Source organism: Chenopodium quinoa, unplaced genomic scaffold (assembly GCF_001683475.1).
Source record: "Chenopodium quinoa cultivar QQ74 unplaced genomic scaffold, ASM168347v1, whole genome shotgun sequence".
NCBI lineage: Eukaryota > Viridiplantae > Streptophyta > Magnoliopsida > Caryophyllales > Amaranthaceae > Chenopodium > Chenopodium quinoa.
The window spans coordinates 3,909,986-3,930,853 of NW_018742461.1; the positions used below are offsets into that span (position 1 = coordinate 3,909,986).

At 36.3% G+C, this 20,868-nt stretch overlaps 2 protein-coding genes across 2 annotated transcripts; one reads left to right on the top strand and one right to left on the bottom strand.

Moving 5' to 3' along the window:
- Positions 1 to 769: 769 nt before the first annotated feature.
- LOC110718832 (putative disease resistance protein At1g50180) lies at positions 770 to 7,841 on the top strand. The gene is made up of 4 exons (XM_021897749.1): positions 770 to 1,240; positions 3,735 to 4,768; positions 5,586 to 7,397; positions 7,516 to 7,841. The coding sequence occupies exons 2-4, from the start codon at positions 3,736 to 3,738 to the stop codon at positions 7,575 to 7,577; spliced, it is 2,907 nt and encodes a 968-aa protein (XP_021753441.1). The 5' UTR covers positions 770 to 1,240; position 3,735; the 3' UTR covers positions 7,578 to 7,841.
- Positions 7,842 to 13,838: 5,997 nt separating this feature from the next.
- LOC110718985 lies at positions 13,839 to 19,487 on the bottom strand. The gene is made up of 4 exons (XM_021897921.1): positions 19,364 to 19,487; positions 18,651 to 18,814; positions 18,201 to 18,542; positions 13,839 to 13,964 (listed from the first exon to the last, which is right to left on the bottom strand). Exons 1-4 carry the CDS (start codon positions 19,485 to 19,487, stop codon positions 13,839 to 13,841), a joined length of 756 nt encoding a protein of 251 aa, XP_021753613.1.
- Between the last annotated feature and the right edge of the window lie 1,381 nt (positions 19,488 to 20,868).

Sequence of the window (20,868 nt, forward strand, 5' to 3'; positions counted from 1 at the left end):
TTCTACAGAGTATTTAGGAAGGGACTGCTAATCTTTTGAATTCACACGACTATGACTATTCATTCTGGATGGAGAAGTCTTGTTTAGAAAATGTGATCTTAGTACTATTTTGTTTAAATAACATCCTTCTCCCACACATACTATACAAAGCAAAGAATAACTCTTTTTCCTAAAATCTTTTGTTTGTGAATTTATTTTGTGAATGACTTTGAAAACACATTTACATTACGAAGAAGTTGTAAATGGGAAATTGGGTTCAGTCTTTCTTTTACTTTTGAATGGCTAAAAGTTTTGATGAATAAATTAAAGTACTTCATATACTTTAAACTTGGGGAAAGGTATAAGGTCCTGGCATCTTATCCTTGCTATTTACTCTGCTTGCTGATTTTAAATGCTTACCTTAACCAATAAGTAATAAGCTGGTAACTCTGGAAATGATAAGAATTCTCAATTAGGAAATCTGTAAATTAATGTATTCAATATTAGGATTGATAGTATTTTAGACTAAATAAATTCAAACAATTTGTTTTTGACAATATACTTCCTCCGTTCTTTTTCACTTGATCCGCTTTGACTTTTATATTATTCACCACTCCTCCTTTGACTGTCTTTTGTAAATAATATGTAAGGAAAAAGATATTCATGTGAGATATTTTTGAATTCGTCTCAATAAGTACTATCATAATATATAACTTTTATAATTTTTACTAATGGAGAATTAAAGTTATTGATCATTAAACTTTTGCATTGGCAAGTGTGATAAAAGAAAAAGGTCAAGTAGAAAAGAGTAGAGGAAGTAAGTTATTATATTTCCAGACAAAATCGCACACAAATAAGACAATTGTAGACAAAATAAGTTTTTTTTTTTAAAGAAAAATAAAGTTTTGACAAGTTAAGTCTTGATAAATTAAATCTAGATAAATTCTGATAAAATAATACGAGTGTTATAAAAATATAGAGAACTTTACTTTTTGGTGTTTTGGCATCATGGCTTCCTTACTATGAGAGGAAAGGAAGGTTCTCTTTTTTTTTCCTCCAATGTATAAAGCTGATACACATTTGGTGTTTTAATTCAACATTAATACTTTCTTCTTTTTTTTTTTTTGTGTTTTTACATAACAACAAAGCATTTTAAGACATCACTACTGCAAGCTTACTGTTCTTTGTGAACTGTAAAAATGACCCAGCAGCAAAGGATCTACTTCAACATCTGACCTAGTCCTACCAAGATCAGTGCCAGGTAAGTACGATCATCCAGTTGATTAGAATTGATAACATGAAAATTTTACTCGCTTTCATTTCATGTTGGCCCTACCCTCCTGCACCCTTACTTTTTGCATGATTATAGGAAATATCAGTTGAATGCAGGAAAAGCTTTAGACTACCCTATATCCCTGCACCCATTAGCATGAATTCAATGTCAATCGCACAAAGAGACGGTTGTCATTAGCAGGATTTTATTACAAAGATAAATCACTACCCTAAATAGACAAACTATAATTCTCAAAAGGAAGTATACACCTTTATAATACCTAGAATTTCTTTCCATCAATTAACGACTTCCCTAACATATTATTGTACCTACTTTCATGAATTCGTGTAATTTGGAGACATTAAACACGACATCCTAACTACTTAACAATCTGTTCTACTTATTTTCATTGAGAACTTCACGTCCTTGTTGAATTAAACACAACCATCACAGTTGACTATAATTGATAACTAGATATTGGGTTCATGTTATTAAAAAAAAAAAAAAAAAGATATTAGGTTCATATCAATACCAAATTCATTCTAACCTGCATTGATAAAAATATAAAATAGAACAATTATCAAAGCAAGAACATAAGAAAATATTATTTGGGGAGAAAAGTCAAATATCAAACCTAGGGTTTAATCTAGGAAAAATTAAAATAAGCCAAATTTTTGCACAATTAGCTTAAAATAAGTCAAAATTTTGATTAACTAAGAATAAATTGACCTTTTTTTAAGGTATTATCTTCATTTAGGCCAAATGACCTCCAACCTCCATAGGTTGGCTATGATGGAGATTTGGGTTTGTTGAAGGTTGAAGGGGCAGTGGGATTGAGGTGTTGTTAATGGTTCATTAGGGAGGAGAAAGAAGGGGGTAGTGGAAGGTGGAGATAAAAAGGGTAAAATAATAAAAATTAAAATTCAATAAATTTTTCTTAAAAAAATCTAAGTCAATGAATTTAAATTAAATTTTTTAAAGACATACCAATATAAATGCAATATGTTTTATATTTTATGAAGGCTTAATAAAAGAAAATTTATCATAAAAGTCAACTTATTCTTAGTTTATTAAAAGGTTGACTCATTTTGAGCTAACCGCACAAGGTTGATTTATTTTAGACAAATTTTCCTTTTATCTAAGACCAAATTCTTTTTACCTTAAAACCATAATATTATGTAAGTAAAAATTAGTTCAGTTTATCAAAAATAATTTTAGTTCAGTCAGAATGATTTTTATTCCATAAAAATCAGTAATTTTAAAGAAAAAATATTATTGAGAATCATTTAATTCAATTTAAGTTCAACAAAAATAATTTCAATACAATTAAAATAATTATAGTAAAACAAAAATTAGTTGTAGATAACGAGGCCTAATTCTAGATTAAACAATATTGAAACATAATAATAAGAACGAAATAAATCAAATAATACTCAAAAGTAATTACAAGAACAAAATAAACTTGGAAATAAACACTTTGTTTAGATTGAGAGAAAATTGGAGGGGAAGGAAAAGAAGAGCAAAGAATGATCCATCCTTTATTGTTTGGATACTTTTTGGTTAGAAGGAAGGGAAATGGAAGGATTTATTTTCCCTCCCACTTTGATAAACCTTCCAATGTTGGAAATAGTTGGAGGGAAAATGTAACCTTACTTTTTCCTTCCTCCTCTTTTCCTCCCCAATTCTTCATCTTCCCTCCCTTCCCTTTCTTGTCCTTTCCACGTTGCTATCCAAACAGACTGTAAAAGAATCTAATAAATCAAGCTACGTGAATTGGCTGCTACATCTATTAAAAGGCAATGCCACTCTTTAACTCCAATAAAACCCCCTAATCTATTTGATTGCCTTTGTATATATATCTTCAACTGGCTTTTGTAGTTTTTAGTAGGACCCAAGTCTCTAATACAGGGTAAAGCTAGAAACTCACATCCCATTCTAATCTTTTGCCAAATTGTTGATCAAGTCAACTGGTAGGAAAAGATATTTCCTGCACAAGTATAAGCTTCCGCAGGCAGGCAGGCCGTGGATGCTAAGTCAGCCACGATTGGGCAGTGATGTACGCTGCCCAATATTGCTTTACTATACATTTAATATAATTTTTCGTGGGCTGCTCATATATACCATCATTATATTCACCGCATTAACTAGCTTTCTGACAAATATCCACAAAATGAAAATATAACTCAAGGAGAGCAATATTGAAATACAAAACAATGCTAAATCAATGTTGCGTGAAACTTGATAAATACTCCATGACATATATATTTGACAAGTAAAATGTGTATATTATTGTGGTATCAAATTCTCTCCTGATACATATTTTTCACAGGATTTTTGCTAATTTTGTTCAATTGTTTTATTTATTGATCCCTACTTTTATTGTGACTGCCAACCATCTTTAGAATTATAGCATTCAGTTTTTTTTTTTTTTTTTTTTGATATATGTCACTTCTCAAATTCTAATGTGGCCGACTTAAAGCAGGATGGCTGATATCCAATCAGCTGCACAGTGGCTTGGAAGATTGGTTATTGAGGAAGCAAGATACTTAGCCAATGTGGAAGACAAGGTGAAGGAGCTACGAGATGAACTTGATTGGATGCATTGCTTTCTGAGTAATGCCGATGCAAGCAAATATGACAATGCCATGGCCCGGAGGTGGGTTGCTCGGATCAGAGAATTTGCTTATGAAGCAGAGGACACAATTGAGAGATTTCTCATCAGAGTTGATACCCGGAGTACAAGGCGAAGAGACATTTTGGGCCTGGTGAAAAAATATTCAGGTTTTTTGTGGGAAGCTCGATTGATTCATGAGATTGGATCTGAAATTGACTCTTTGAAGCAGAAGATCTCTTTCCTGACCTCTAAGTTGCATACTTATGACATCAAGCTTACAATGGGAGAAAGCTCATCCTCTTGGCTATTGAGAAAAAAGATTACTTTCAAAGGGTCTGTGAAAGAGAACATAATTGGACGGGATAAAGATATGGATGAAGTTGTAGGTAAGTTGACAAAGAAAGAAGGCACAGTTGTTTCTATATGTGGAGATGCTGGTGTTGGAAAGACCTTTTTGGCTAAGAAAATTTTCGACAAGAAAGAAATCAGGAAACACTTTGAGGCCTTTGCCTGGGCTTATGTTTCTTCTCCATGCCAGAGTTCAGCTGTTCAGCAAGACCTTCTAAGCAGCCTTACCTCCAAATCAAAGGAGCAGATTTCTCAGATGACTGATGATGAGCTAAAGACTGAGCTCCTCAAGGTTCTGCGCAAATCCAAATGTTTTATTGTACTTGACGGCGTTTGGGGAAATGAGGTTTGGGATAGGTTGAAGAAATCCTTTCCATTTGCAAGCCTTGATAATGGAAGTAAGTTGTTAATCACGAATCAGCTAGAAGAAGTGGCTGAACATGTAGATCCACGTGCCTATATTTGTCGGTTAGAACCCTTGGATGCAAATCAGAGCAAGCAGCTCCTGGAAGAGAAATTGAAGATAGTCGAAAACAATCCACCTGATAAATCTGGTATGTACCTGTTTCCCCTCAGCTGCACTCCCTTCCAAACACCCACACACACTCTCTTCTAGTTTGTATATGCTATTTTGCAAATTTTTTGATCGGCTTTTTCATGTGGTCTAAACTTAAGTATAGAAAAATATGTTTGGAAAATGGTTTTGAGTAGCCTTAAAAAGCTAGCTCTGCTCTACTTTATTGGCCAAAATGCAAAATTAGACTGGAGCAATGTTCACTTGCTTTGGCTGCTTTTCCCAAATGTTGGTTAATTTTTACTTGGAGCCTACAAATAATCAGGCCAGAAATTTTTGTAAACAACCATTGCGAACAGAAGATTCAAACAAGCAGATGACCAATACAAACAATTAAAATTTCTTCACTCTTTCATTTATCCCAATTTAGTCTGTCCATTTAATTGAGTTCATCTACTTATGGTCTCCAACCCTCCAACCATGTTTCACTTTTTTTATTTTTTTTTTCCTTTTGTCTTTGTGTATGTTCCTGTGTGTTTACTTTAAATTTACTCTAGTTTAGGTTATTGAATTGGAATTCTTGAAGTACTCAAGGTAATTTTTTTTTTTTACCATCTTTATTCATTTGGTTGAACAGTAATGCCTTCTAGAATTTTTAGGATATATGAAGTATTTGCTAACATAATGTGGTATTTTAAAATACTAATAAATTGTGAACTTGACTTTGAGTATAGGGTTTTGATGCACCCAGCCATCCTCTACCTAATTTTATAATTCTGTTTGTCATAATTGTTAACTTTTTAGCTTCTGCTGCCAGAGCCTTACCATTTCTTCAACTGGATGTTTTCTCTTGTCAGACCAAACAGATCCAAGAGGCATTAAAGATAATGTACTCAAATTCTGCAAGGGCCTTCCATTGTTAATTTCTGTGCTCGGAGGAGTATTAGCGACAAAGAAGACACTGAAGGACTGGGAGGACGTCAACAAGTATATCAGCTCGTACTTGACCGAGGACCACCAGCAGGTGCCAAGTTGGAAAAGAATACTGGAATTGAGCTATTATGACCTTCCATTTCAGCTTAAACCGAGCTTCCTATATTTGGGTTATTTTCCGACTAACCTGGAGATACCTGCAAAGAAAATTATTCGGCTGTGGGAGGCAGAAGGTCTTGTTTCCTCTAGTGATGACGAAACTTCAGAAGATACACTCGAAGATGTTGCTGAACATTGCTTGGCTGAGTTGGTAGAAAGGTCGCTTGTGCAGGTGGGTTCAAGGGGCTTAACTGGAAAGGTAAAAACATTTCTAGTCCATAACCTAATGCGTGATTTATGCATGACCAAAGCAACACAAGGAAATTTACTTAGTATAGTTAAAGTCGGCTCTGAAGAGAATCAAGCTGAAGGTAAATCTTCCAAGTCACGTAAAGCTTCAAAATTGGAGAAGAAAAAATTTCGTCGCCTGGCCATTTACTATAGTGGTAAGTCTTCTGACAAACTTCCCGGTGATTACGACCAAGCTAGGCACATAAGGTCTCTGTTATTCTTCAATACATTATCAAGTGATGATGTATTGATACCCTTAAAGGGGTTACTTCTGAGAAAAGCATTTAACCGGTACAAATTGTTGAGAGTCCTTGATATCGAAAATATTGAAATGCACAGTTTACCAGATGAAGTTGGATTCTTGATTCATTTGAGGTACTTGAGCATAAGAGGTAGTTGGGTTTCCTCGTTGCCTTCATCAATCAAGAATTTAAGGTGTTTACAAACCCTTGATTTGCGTGTTCTCTCATTTGTTCATGTGAGGATACCAGATGTGTTGTGGAAGTTGGAGCGGCTGCTTCATCTATACTTGCCTTCAAAATTATTCAACCTCCGCCACGAAGCAGCTAATCTCCAACTCAAGGGTTTAAGAAGCTTAGAGACACTCTCAAACTTCGGCAACAAATGTAGAGCAGAAGATGTCGTAGAGCTTTACAACCTTCGAAGATTTTTCTCTTCTGATTTTCTTTCTGATGATAACAGCATCAAACCCCTCCTATCTCCGACCTCCAAATTAAAACACCTTGAACGTGTGTCACTCAAGCTTGAAGGTCATATATTAAAAGGATATTCTCAAACACTTGCAAGCCGTAGGCTCCGTAAATTATGGGTGAGAGGGGAGGTAGAGCAACCTATTAAAGATATAAAATTTCCTGAAAAATTAACCCGGTTATCTCTGCACTATACCAAATTCCAGTCTGATCCTATGGAAGTCCTTGAGAAACTGATTTCATTGAAGAAGCTTAGTTTAAAGCATGATTCTTACACGGGGGTGGATATGAAATGCTCTAGTTTTTATTTTAAAGAGCTTGAGTACCTCACTTTAAAAGGCCTGGAGAGCTTAAACGTTTGGATAGTAGAAGCAAAAGCTATGCCTAAACTATCTCACTTGAAGATCAATGGTTGTCAGAAACTAGAGGTGCTACCAGATGGCTTGAGATTCGTTGAGAACCTCCAAGAATTGGCGATTTCATTCATGCCGTGTTCATTCTTTGGCTGGAACAGTCCCAAGGACTTGACAAAATGGGCTCAATGCCGAAATGTAGAACATGTTCCATGTATCAATGTTTCTTACGTCCTGGATCTTAAGGATGAGTATTTCCCCATTGAAATGCCGGGCTGTCAAGGTAATATTACTTGCATTATTTTAGCAAAACTCCATAGTAATGTAATTAATAATGACCCTTTGTGCAGTGGTGAATCTTAATTACTGAAGAGATTTGTTGTTGCTTATGTTATGATCAGGTTCAACAAGTCAAGTTCCGGAGATGCAGGAAAGTGAATGCTGTTGCAGGGAGTCAAGCTAATGAATATTGAAGTGATTCAGAAGATCTGTATTTGAGTAGAATACCAAGTATACGTCTATATAAGACAATTTGCTTTGATATAAGGTAAGAGACATTTTATGAAGTTGTATATGAATAATGTGGTGTGATTATGCGTGGCGTATTTTGGTAGACATTATCGGTATATTGTAATGTGTGTAATAACTAATAAGAAAGGATTTGTTTGAATTTTATCTTGTTTTGTGATTCAGAGAATGAAATAAAACATAAACAGTTATTTTGCTATTGTTTGACAGTTCGGTTTCGGTTCGGTTTGAAATTGGGTCGGTTTGAAATCAGTTCAAATGTCTTATGGGTCGGTTTCAGTTCGCTTTAAATAATTATCGGTTCGATTCGGTTTCGGTTTATTCTTGAACGGTTTAAATTCGGTTCGGGTAGTAAACGGTTCGGTGCAAACGGGTTGCGGTTTGTTAACGGTTCGGTGTAAACGGTTTTTATCCCGGTTTAAATTCGGTTCGGGTTGTAAACGGTTCGGGTTGTAAACGGTCCGGGTAGTAAATGGTTCGGTGCAGACGGGTTGCGGTTTGTTAATGGTTTTTATCTCGGTTAGAAACGGTTCGGTTCTTTTTTAGTTCAGTTTTATTTTAGTTCCATTTATAACTGGTTCGGTTTGTTAACGAGTTCGATTCTTCTACGATTTAACATTATTTGGATCAGTTTTATTTTAGGTTTACTAAATTACGGTTCGGGTCTGTTTTTAATTTTAAAAAATCGGATTTTTATCGAGTCGTTCAAAATACTCCTAGTAGGAAGTGGTTTGTAAACGGTTCGAATTATAAGCGATTCGATTCATAAACGGTTCGGTTTATAAGCGGTTTGGTTTATACATTCGGTTTATAAACGGTTAGGTGCAAACGGGTTGCAGTTTGTTAACGGTTCGGTGTAAACGGTTTTTATGCCAGTTTAAACGGTTTCGGGTTAGAACCGGTTCGGTTTAGATTTGGTTCGGTTCTTAAACAGTTTAACGTTTACTCGGATCGGTTCGGTTTCGGTTTTACTAACATGCGGTTCGGGTTGGTTTTCGGTTTCATAAAATCGGTTTTTAATCGGTTCGGTTCTCATTCGTATCGGTTGAAATGATTCGGTTTCACCGGTTCGGTTCGGTTTTTGACAGTGCTAACTTCCTCTATTTTTAAATACTTGCTCCACTTTTCATTTTCAGCCGTTTTTAAATACTTGCTTCATTTCCTTATTTGGAAAGCTTTTACTATATTTAATTCATTTCCCTTACCTATTGGACTCACTATAAATCATATTTTATTAATTTCATATCCTCTCTCCAATTCTCTCAACTATTTTTGCTTTTTACAATTTTTTTATTCTTCCACCTATCTCAATACCTCTATATTTTATTACTTTCTCCAATTTTTACTAAAACTCTGCGCATGGAGAAATGGAGTAAGTATTTAAAAATGGAGGAAGTAGCAATATATGGGGAATATAGGAGTAATTCTTATTCGAGCGTTATAAACTACTTATTCAAGTTATAAAATGTTTATACAACGAAAATACAAGTATACATTAAAACGATCCCAACAAAACCTTGCGTGTCGACTAAAAAAGAATCGAGGAAGTAGTTAGTGGCTTGGATTATGTGACCCAACAAGACCCTATATAAGAATCGAGGAAGTAATTAGTGGGCTGGATTATGCACTCTACGTATATGTGTTGGGCTATAAATACATTTTTAAGTGAAAAAGCCCATTTAATCTCATGTATTTGGGCCACCATTAATTGGCTTTTTAACCCAAGTATTTTGTAGCTTGCTTCTAAAAAAATCTCAATAAGTCTTAGCTGCACCACGCCTTATATTATGATGAACATTTAGTAAAAAAAATATGAACACGTAGTAAAAAAAATGAACATTCAGTAATAAAAAAATGAACACGTTAAAAAAAAATGAACATTTAGTATTAAAAAGAGAACATATTAAAAAAAAATGATTATTTAGTATATTAAAAGTAAAAATGATAATCATATAATCATAAAATTGATGGACCACGACCTTAAAAATGAACATTAAGTAAAAAAAAATTAAAAAAAAATTGAAAACACGTAAAATAAGAAAAAATGATCAATTAGTAATAAAAAAATGAATATTTAGTAATAAGAAATGAACATGTTAAAAAAAATATGAACATTTAGTATTGTAAAAATGAACATCTATCATACAATCATAGAATAGCTTAACCATACCTAATAAAATGAATATTTCATAAAAATATATGAATACATCATAAAAAATGAACGTTTAGTACAAAAAAAATAAACACGTAAACAAATAAACACGTTTAAGAAAATTATGAACATTTAGTATATTAAAAATGAGCATGATTTTCTTTTATTCATATAGGTTCAATTCATTGTATATAATAATTAACAAAAAATAAAGATAAAATAGTTAAATTATGTTCATATTTTATACACTGCTATTCATTTTTAGTGTACTAAATGTTCATTTGTACAAAATATTCAATTTTAAGTACTGAATGTTCATTTTTTTTAATTTACAGAACACAGTACAAATTCGATTTTAATTATTTTAATGCTAAAAATTTGAATGTCCACCTTAAATCTAATCTTGGTTCATCATAGAGACAATAATTATCGATCTATAACATAATAGATTAGGAATCACAAATGCAAAATTGATAAAAATCAACAATTTTACAACATTCACATATTTTTAATAAAAAAATAACTCAAAATTACCTCAAGTTTCATGATCGTGACGAAGATGATGATGATGGAGAATGATACAATGGTAACGAATTGGAGAATATCCGAATTAGAAGGACAAAGAACTATAAAGATTGAAGGAAAGTGAGGTAAAAAAGAAAATTAACTTATAAAAAAGGGGAAAAAAAAGAGGAGAGAGAAAACTAATAGAGGTAAGAAAGAAGAAAAGAGAGAGTTAAGATACAAACAAGGGAAAAAAAAACGTATGTTCATTTTTGAATTATTATATGTTCATATATGGATATAGTAGCGCAGCTAGCTTAGCTAAGAATTTGCGAAAAAATCTTCTATTATGTGCTTCCTTTGTTTTCTTTTAAATGTAACACACCTTTTTGACACGCTTTTTTAGGAGGTGATTCGAATAGGTAAACGAGGTACTTTATTAAAATAATTTTAACACCACGATTAGAGAAGGGTTAGCTAATATGTGTATAAATTATTTTGATTAATTTGTCCGTTTACCTACTCTAATCACCTCCTAAAAAAGCGTGAAAAAAAAAGGTGTGTTGCATTTAAAAGAAAACGGAGGAATTGTTGACTTTTGGGAAAGGTCAGTGATTTGAGTACGTTGCCAACAAAGGGTATTTTTGCCGTGTGAAAAAGCGATAGAACATCAGGGTTTTTTTTTTTTTTTTTTTTTTTTTTTAGAGTGAAAAGGAGTGAAAAACAAAGGGTTTCAAGGAGTAGCTACTGAAAACACCTCCAATCGAAGGACGATCCGATTTTACTGAGAACATTGAATATGACTCAGTTTTCTCGTGATATTCTTCAATTTTATATCCATTTTTTGTTGCTCATTGTGATTATTGTTGTTGATGGGTAAATTGAGTATCCATTTTAAGACTTGTAATTGTGTTTGGGTAACATTCTTTTATCTTAATAAGAGCAATTGGGTGGGCTCTCATCGTTTGTTGTTTTTCCTCTTCACTTTGAAGGGGTTTTCCGCGAAAACATCGTGTGTCCTTTGCTTAATTGTTTGTGTTTGTTCATTGCTATATTTGTTGTGTTTTTGATGTTTTGATAATTGATATTGCCGGAGAATTATTGATCTTAGAGAATATATCATATTGCTTGTGTTGGTTTGACATTGAACAAACTCCCCGCTAGCCTGTTTATCAATTGATAATTCTTCCAGAGGTGTGTTTGCGAGATTAAATGATTGTAATTAAAAGCATTGTACATATTTGCTTGGAATAAAAGTATAATTGCTGATATGTTATAAAAGTAATGAAATAATATTATTTCTGTGTTAAAATTAGCAATAAAATTTAGATTAAGGTCTTTTTTTGCTCACCTTTATAAATATAAGGCCCTATTCACTTCACTTTAAAATAATAATTATTTCGGGTGAAAACAATAAGTCCTTCGTCTGGACCTTACTCGTGGCCTGAAGACTGAACTCGGCCCAAGTGATGACTGAGACGAGGGTTTCCTGCGGGGGTTGTGCCGAGGAAGATTCCTCCGATGCCGAAGTTAGTAAAGTGTTTAGAGAGAGAAAGCTATGCAAAATAGTTAATGCTTGAGGCTTGAAGTGAATGAATTGAGAGAGAGAAGTCAAGGCTTTTATACCTTACTCAAATGGATAAATTGGGCCTTGAGGGTCAAATGGGCTTGCCATATTGATCGGGCCTTTGACTGACCTGGCATGTATTAGGAGAGTTGAACCTTCTTTTGGGCCTTGTAATTCAATCATTTGTGGACCGGCCCAATTGGAGTAAATTGGACCCAAACAATAATATTCAGTAAAAATAATTTCAGTTCAGTAAAAAATAATTTCAGTTCAGTAAAAATAAGTTCAGTTGTGCAAAAATAAGTTCAGTTCATCAAAAATAATTTCAGTTCAGTAAAAATCAGTAACTTTAAAGAAAAAATATAATAGAGAATCAGTAAAAATAATTTCAGTTCAGCAAAAATAAGGTGAAGTGAACGAGGCCTAAGAGAAATAAGGGTTTATAAGGGCATTTTATGTTCAACTTACAATTAAAATAAGGCCTTGTTTGGTTTCACTTCAATAATGGGAGAATTTTGGATGAAATTACATTATTGCCCTCAAAAATTTGAAAAAATAGTTAAAGAGTGTTAAAGTACATGAGAATTACATAAAGTTATCCAAACAAAAAATAGGAAGATAATTCATTGGGATTACAATTTCCTTTATGTTAACCAAACATGATTTTAGTATTTCCAAAGAATTATAACTTACGCAAAGGTGGGAAACGGCGTCGGAGTCAGACTAGGCCTAACGTTGTCGTCATTGGTCAAAGGGTCTCTCCGCCGGTGAAACAAGGCTTAAGGACTAGGCCTAATGCCGCCGTCATTGGTCATCGGTAATTTTGACCGTGACGGAAACGGTAAAGTTAGGGTTAGGGTTTCGTGGGTCCTTGCGCTGGAGGGCTAGGCCTAACGCCGCCGTCAAGAGAAGTTCGTGACGGAAACGGTGAAGTTAGGGCTAGGGTTTCGAGGTTCCTTGTATTCGTGGTTTCGGGTTTTTCGGTTTGGACGGTGCTCTCTTCTGGTTTGTTCTCTTTCCAAAGTATGTTTTTTCTTAGTAATTATCATAGTTTACTTGTCTTAGCTTGTTTTATGGTATATTTTAGCCTCCTTTGGCTGTTTTTCGGGCTATTGAGTTGTTTTGGCTATAGTATTTTGGATGGTTATGTGTAGAGGGAGTTAAGATCCTTTGTTAAGGATTGTGGTGTGGTTATAGTGGTTAGAGAGTTTACAGATGTGGTTGTTGGGGGGTTTGAACAAGAAGTTGGCCTTGGCTAAGGTGAAGTGTGTATCTTGTTGGAGTGGTATTGGTTTGGTTTCTTTTCCCTCGGTTGTAATGATTCTACCCTTGTGATCATTACTCTTGAAATTTGTTATTTGAAGCAGGCGCCCAAACTTTGTTTTGGGGTTTCTCGAGCCTCGACGTTGTCAAAGCTTTCTTGCCAACAAGGAAAGCTATTGATTGGAAGGTCACTAGTTCAAGTGACCCGTTTGAAGACCTTACTTGGTGATGAGTTGATCCTGCCAAGTAAGGAAATGCTAGCCATGGTCAAACAGTTTCAATTCTCTCCGTTGCTCTCTTTATGGTGTGTAGTATGTTTTTGCTCCTTGGTTTGTAAGGAGTCCCTAATCCGCGACATGTCCGGCCAATTCAAGTTTAATATTGTTTTTAATCTCAAAAGTTGTTGTAACGGCTTAGGTGTTAAAAGCCATGCTTTAAGTTTTAGTTCTTGTTCTGTATTTTGTAAACTCTGATTTTAAAAATATATTTGCTATTGTTAGGAAAAAAAAAAGAATTATAACTAACCAAGCATTGTAACTTCCTATGGGTATTTAATTTCTATATGCAACCAAACGAGGCCTAAGTTTTAACGAGGTCTATTAGTTTTGTGACATTTGGATGGCATAACACTAATCAATTACAAGTTTCAGGTTAAACTTGGGAAGGTATAAATTCTTGGCGTTGTATATTGTATGACTTGTATCCTTGCTTTACACCCTGGTTACTGATTCCAAATTTTTATTTTTTCTGCCAATTAAGATGTCGGTTGACTCTGATCTGCTTACTTCATCTGAAATGTCATATAGGAAAACCTGTAATTTTTGCTTCAGAATCCTCTGTTACTTTACAATCTTTATTTCAGATACAGAATAAGCACAGTGTAAAGTCATTCTTTGCTTAGTTTTTAATTTTGGATTAATGCCGTTTTTTAATCCCAACTTTTACCAATTTAGTTTCATTAATCCCAACTTTGGATTATTCCTCAATATTCCCAACTTTAAGGTGGCCTATCATTCTTCATACCCAACCGGTAACTAAACCTATTATATCAGGTCACTTGACACGTGTCAAGTCCTGATTGGTTTAAAAAAAAAAAACAGAAAAAAACCACAAAACAGATAACCTCCCCTCCCCCATCGTCCCACCCTAACCTCCACTACCACTGCCCAGTCCGCCGCCCCTCCCCTCCCCTCGCCGGAACGCCGCGTCTCCTCCACCCTTTGCGTCGCAGTTTTCCCCCCTCCCTAAAACCCCCTCCTATTCCCCCACGCAGCCATCGAAACCCCAAAATCGCAGCCTCGAAACCCACAATCAAAGCCACAATCTTCAAAGTTGCAGCCACCAGCCACGAAAACGGAGGTTTCAGGGGAGGTTTAGGTGTTTTCGAGAGTAGGGGAGGGGTTTCAAGGGAGGTTCACGAGCGGCCGGCGTACAGGTGGCCGGATTTCGTGGTTGGTGTCAATTGAGTGGAGAGAGAAAATGAAAAGGGGTTTTGTGGCCGGGGCCAAGGCGGAAGGAGGGGAAATGGTTGGCGACGGTGGCGAGAGGTTTTCTGATTGAATTACCGGCGAATTTGGGCGGCCGGACGGCGTCATGGGGTGGCTGGCCGGTTTCGTGGCTGGTGTCAATTGAGAGGAGAGAGAAAATGAAAAGGGGTTTAGTGGTCGGGGCCAAGGTGGAAGGAGGGGAAATGGTTGGCGACGGTGGCGAGAGGTTTTCTAGGGGAGTACCGGCGCATTTGGGTGGCCGGACGGCGTCATGGGGTGGCTGGCCGGTTTCGTGGCTGGTGGCTGGTTTTTTTTTTTTTTTTTTGTTTTTCTTATAATTTTTTAAATTTTGGTTTTTTTTTTTAAATATTTTTTTAACCAATTTATTTGTGACACGTGTCACTTTAACAAAAAAATAAAAATAAATTAACCCATTCAACCGGTAACCGGTTTTTGGGATTGAAAAATGATAGGCCACCTTAAAATTGAGATTATTGAGGAATAATCCAAAGTTGGGATTAATGAAACTAAATTGGTAAAAGTTGGGATTAAAAAACGGTATTGGAACCATGTCTTCCTTGCATTTAGAGAAAGAAATATTCTATGTTTCCTAAGTAGTATGAATCATATACTAGATTGATATTTTTGTTCAAAGTTAATACTTTTTCTTACCTTTGTGTATGGTACACCCCATAAGCAAGTATATATAAATACAATACACACACATTTTTTTTAGAGAAGAGAGAAAAAGAGGATGGTACCAATGCTTGAACCCTGGATCTAGAGTTTAGAGGTTTATACTCTCACCACTAGTCTACAGGGAAAGCTGGTCACACACATTTATTCTAACTGCATGGTAGATATTGTTTACATCAAAATCTGACTTACTCATTCAATTCCATGATTAGCCATTTTAATTTATAATTTTTATCCTTGTCAAGTCATCTTTATTTACTAGTCGCACGTTAGTTGGTCTTGCCTGAAGCATAATTTAGTATGCCTGCTTGTTTTATTTTTATTTTATTTTTACTTTTTATTTATTTATTTATTTTTATGGGGAACCTTATATGAAGTATAATCCAACTTTTGTAAATAACTACTCCCTTTGTAATTTAAAAACTAAAAAGTTATGACTTTTTGCATACACCTATTCCACGTTAACTAATTTCAGTGATTTGAGCATAACAAAGTATATAGTCACATGAGTACTTATTATTGGAATTATTTCAATAAATTTAATTATTATAATTTTTATTTATTGTGAATTAAGTATATTTATTGGTCAAAATTTTGCATTAACATATGTACACTGGAGATACCTTTCACTTAAAAAAAAAGAGTGATCTGAGTACACACAATTGTATTGGTAGCACTACCTTTATGTAAAAATCATAGTACAATATGCGAGGTTGAAGGGGATTATGGGAATAGTGTCGAATGTACAGATGGTAGTGTAAAATTAGGTCAGATTTCAACATTAATAATCCGAAATCACTGAATCGTAGCAAAAGTATGGCACATTTCGCAAAATATTGAATCGTTACATACTACTCATTGGATTTTTCACGCCTTTATCAGAGTTTTTCGCTGGAGTGTTGTTCTTCTATTTTATCACTCTCGCTACATTTATAGAGTTTATTCATTTAATGGGGGTTTCATGGGGTAGTCGTTTTAGGTGGGGATTTCATGGGGTAGTCGTTTTGGGTGGGGGGTTTTATGGGGTGGTCGTTCACTACTAGAAATTGGCCGATTTTCGATGAACTGGTTTCGACGGACACGTATTTCCGTCAGAAAAATCGGAAATTCAGACGAATTTTTATTCCGTCGGATATTTTCGACGAATTCTAACAATCTGTCGGAAATTTCCGACGAAATATAAATCCGTCAGAATATATGGACTTTCCGACGGAATATTCCATCGGAAATTTAAATTTCCGATGGAATTAAAATCCGTCAGAAATTTTCGGCGGAATATTCCGTCGGAATATAATTATATATAAAAAAAGCCCTTACCTTTTAAACCCTAAACCGACCCCTCCCCCTTCCCCTTCATTTCATCTTTTCTCTTTCTCTCTCCACATCTCTTTCTCTAGCTCCGCCCCTTCTGTTTCTTTCTCCTCTCTCCTCCTCCTTCTCTTTCTCCCCGCCCTTCTATTTCTTTTTTTCTTCGCCTCTTTTCTTTTCTTTTTCCTTCTTTCTTCTCTTTCTCGATATTTTGCGGTGGGTGGTGTGACGGTGTTGTTTTCTTGATGTTTTAGAAATTAATGGTTTTTTTGGTCAAATTCGACCATGAAAAGTCTAGATCTAGACTTTTTATGGTTGAATTTGGCCTATTTAAACCAAATTTGGTGGTGGTGTAAGGATCTGGTGGTCTGCATTTTTTTGTTCTTTGTGTTTTTTTTTCTTCATATTTTCGGTTGTGGCGCCGTGGTGGGTGTGGATGTGGTGGTTGGTGCCGTGGTGTAAGGATCTGGTGGTCTGCGTTTTTTTGTTTTGTTTTGTTTTTTTTTTTTTTTTTTTTTTCGTGGTGGGTGGGTTGGGTTTAGTTTGGGTGGTTTTAGATCTGGGTTTAGGTGGGCAGTGGTGGACGATTTTAGATCTGGGTTTTGTTTGGGTGGGTTAGGGTTAGGTGGGGTAGCTTAAGGTGGTGGGTCTGGTTCTGTCAAGGTTAGGTGGTGGATCTGGTTGGGTTAGGGTAAGTGGTGGTGTCGTGGTTGTAGGTGGTGATATGCCGTGCTGGTGGTGGTGCGACGGTTTTTTTTAATTTTTTTTTTATTTTTTAATTTGGTTGCATTTTTCCGTCGGAATTGTGTTCGTCGGAAATTTCTGACGGATTTCTGACCCGGAAAATCTCTTCTGACGACTGTATTCTGTCGGAAAAAGTCGTATTTCCTACAAAAACGTTTCCGGCAACCAGTTCTGTCGGAAACGGGTTTTCCAACGGAAAACAGGATGTTTCCGATGGAATTTTTCCGTTGAAAATGGCTTGTTTTCTAGTAGTGGTTTACATTACTGTGCATGCCAGGCTGTGGGCTGCCTTTATTTGGGAGAAACACGACAAGGTAAGACACGACCTGACCCAACACGACAAAGCACGCTAAAATCAATGAAAATTTACTTAGGCATGTAAGCCTGGCACGATGGCACGTGGACCTTGACCGTGCACGGGCCAACCTTTTGAAATTTTGGTCGGACCCGACACGACACGAAACTCGTGGGTCGAGCCATGGGTCAGACCTCACGGAACCTAAAGCACGTGGGCTCGACACGACACGACCTAGAGTCATTTTTAGGGAAGGGGGGCTTCTGGAATTAATTGATGTGGAGAGGAAGGGAACAGACAATCCCATAAGTGGGGTCGGCTACATGAACCAAAATTGATTATTCCGTGTAGTCATCCACAAAAATCTGTCTCCTCCATCCCTTACGATCCAATGCTTCATCCTCATGCAAATCCATATACTTCATATCCTTCCTAACTCCTTCCAACCAAGTCATTTTCGGTCTCCCTCTCCCTCGTTTAACCCCTTTATGGTCCCACTCTTCCACTCTTCGAACCGGTGCACCCTCGGGTCTCCGTCTTACATGCCCAAACCAACGCAGGCGATTTTTCCTTAGTTTGTCTGCAATGCCTACCACACCTACTTTCTTGCGAATAACCTCATTTCTGATTCTATCTCTTAGAGTGCTCCCACATATCCACCTTAACATGCGCATTTCTGTAACCTCCATCTTTTTAATGTGCTCCTTCTTAGAAACCCAACATTCTGTACCATAGAGCAATACTGGTCTTATGGCAGTCCTGTAGAATTTTCCCTTCAACTGTAAGGGAATGCTTCGGTGACATAACACTCCCGTGGCCGCTCTCCATTTAAGACACCCCGAATTAATCCAAAGGGCCACGTCTTGATCAATGTCACCATTTTTCTGGATGATCGACCCAAGATACTTAAAACATTCACTCATGGTCAATTCCTTTCCATCCAAACTCACCATTTCATCACTTGCTCCCCTCTAAGTACCAAAGCGACATACCAAATACCCAGTCTTACTCCGACTTAGCTTAAACTCTCTAGATTCCAAACTTTGCCTCCATTGCTCCAACTTGGCATTAACCCCATATTTAGTTTCATCCACCAAAACGATATCATTTGCAAACAACATACACCATGGAACCTCATCTTGAATTGGTCTAGTTACTTCATTTAGAACCGTTGCAAAAAGAAAAGGGCTTAATGCAAACCCTTGATGCAATCTAATTGTGATAGGGAAATCTTTTGTCACCCTCCACATGTCTTCATATTTGTTGACACATCCCGATACATATCCTTACCAGGTCCACGTACTGTCGTGGAATACCTTTCTTCAAGATTGCCCACAAAGTACCTCTCTTGGCACCTTGTCATATGCCTTCTCCAAATCAATAAAGACCATATGAAGATCCTTCTTCTTTACCCGATAAAACTCCATCATTTGTCTTATCAAATAAGTTTCTTCCATATTAGATCTCCTACGCATAAAACCAAATTGGTTATCTGAAATGCTTGTGCATGCCCTCAACCTATGTTCAATCACTTTTTCCCACAACTTCATAGTGTGGCTCATAAGCTTGATCCCTCGATAGTTAGAACAATCTTGAGCGTCTCCTTTGTTTTAATAAGCTGGGACCAAGGTGCTCTTCCTCCAATCTTGCGGGATCCTCGTAGCCCTCCATATCTTGTTAAAGAGGTTTGTTAACCAATCAATACCAATCTTACCCAAACACCTCCGCAACTCTATCGGTATACCATCAGGGCCAACCACCTTCTTAGGCTTCATTTTCTTCAGTGCAATCTCCACCTCTACTCTTCTAATCCTCTGCACATACTCCATGTTGATTTCTTCATCACTCACGGAGATCTCCTGTCACAACTCCATTACTTCCATTAAACAATTCATCTAAGTACCCTTTCCTCCTGCCCTTGATGTCCCCCTCTTGTACTTGGACAATTTGGTTCTTATCTTTGACACACGTTACCATGCCAATATCCTTCCATGCCTCTTGACTTCTCTTTGCCATCTTATAAATGATCTTTTCTCCCCTCTTGGAGTCAAGCTTTTCATAAACCTCCTGATAAGCCTTTTCTTTTGCTTGTCGAACAGTTATTTTTGCCTCCTTATACGCTGCAAAGGTTTCGTCACTCCTACATTTTCCCAAGGCTTGATAGCATTCCCTTTTTTGCTTAATTACTGATTTCACCTCTTCATTCCACCATGAAGTATCTTTCTGCATCAAAGTTATTCCCCTTGATTTCCCTAAGACCTCTTTGGCCACTCTCAGGAAACAATTTTTCATTTGTAACCAAGTCATGTCTGGATCCACCTCTCTATCCCAATCCGCCTCCTTGATTACCTTTTTTGTAAAAACCTTAGCATTTGTTCCCTTAAAGTCCACCATCTTATCCTTGGCTCCTCTTGTCTTCCTTTTTTCTTTGCCTTCTCTTTCAAACGAGTAGTCATAACAAAAAGCCGGTGTTGAGTGACCACACTCTCTCCTGAGATGACCTTGCAGTTTAAGCAACTTTGTCTATCCGTGCTCCTTGTGAGCAAGAAGTTTATTTGTATTGCATTTGCTCCACTCCGGAAAGTTATCAAGTGTGAATCCTGCTTCTGAAACCAAGAGGAAGGGGACAAACTAAAAAAAGAATCATCTTGTTTCTCGGGTCGGGTCAGGCCAAGCTTCGAGACAGAATTTATGTACCCAAACCCGCCCAAAATGGCTGGCTGTGCGGGCATTTCGTGCTGGGCCAAAAAAACAACTAAAATTGCATAAATTCACATTCCAAAGCCCGCCCAAAAAATTTAAAGAAGTAAGTCGGGTTGGTCCCGAACCGATTTCGGGCCGAAAATATATGTCCAAAACCCGTCCAAAATAGGGCCAAATCTGGTCAGACTGACTTTGATGAGCTCTAGATAAACATACCCTCGGGTATATTCCGTGTTTTTCTTCCCTCTGACTCATTTTAACAATCTCTCCTCCCAACAAACCTCCACAAACCATCACTAACCGCGGGCAAGGTCATCGTTGGAATATAATTAAAGTCGTTTTTTTTTTGGGTAGAGGTCAAATGCTTGGATTTTTTCGAAGATTCCAGGAGAAAACATCCAGAATTTCAGGGTAGATTTGAAAATTTCGAAATTTCAGGCATTTCTTTTTTTTTTTTTTTTTTTTTTTCATAACTTTTGATCTCAAGCTTGTATTAAGACAATTAAT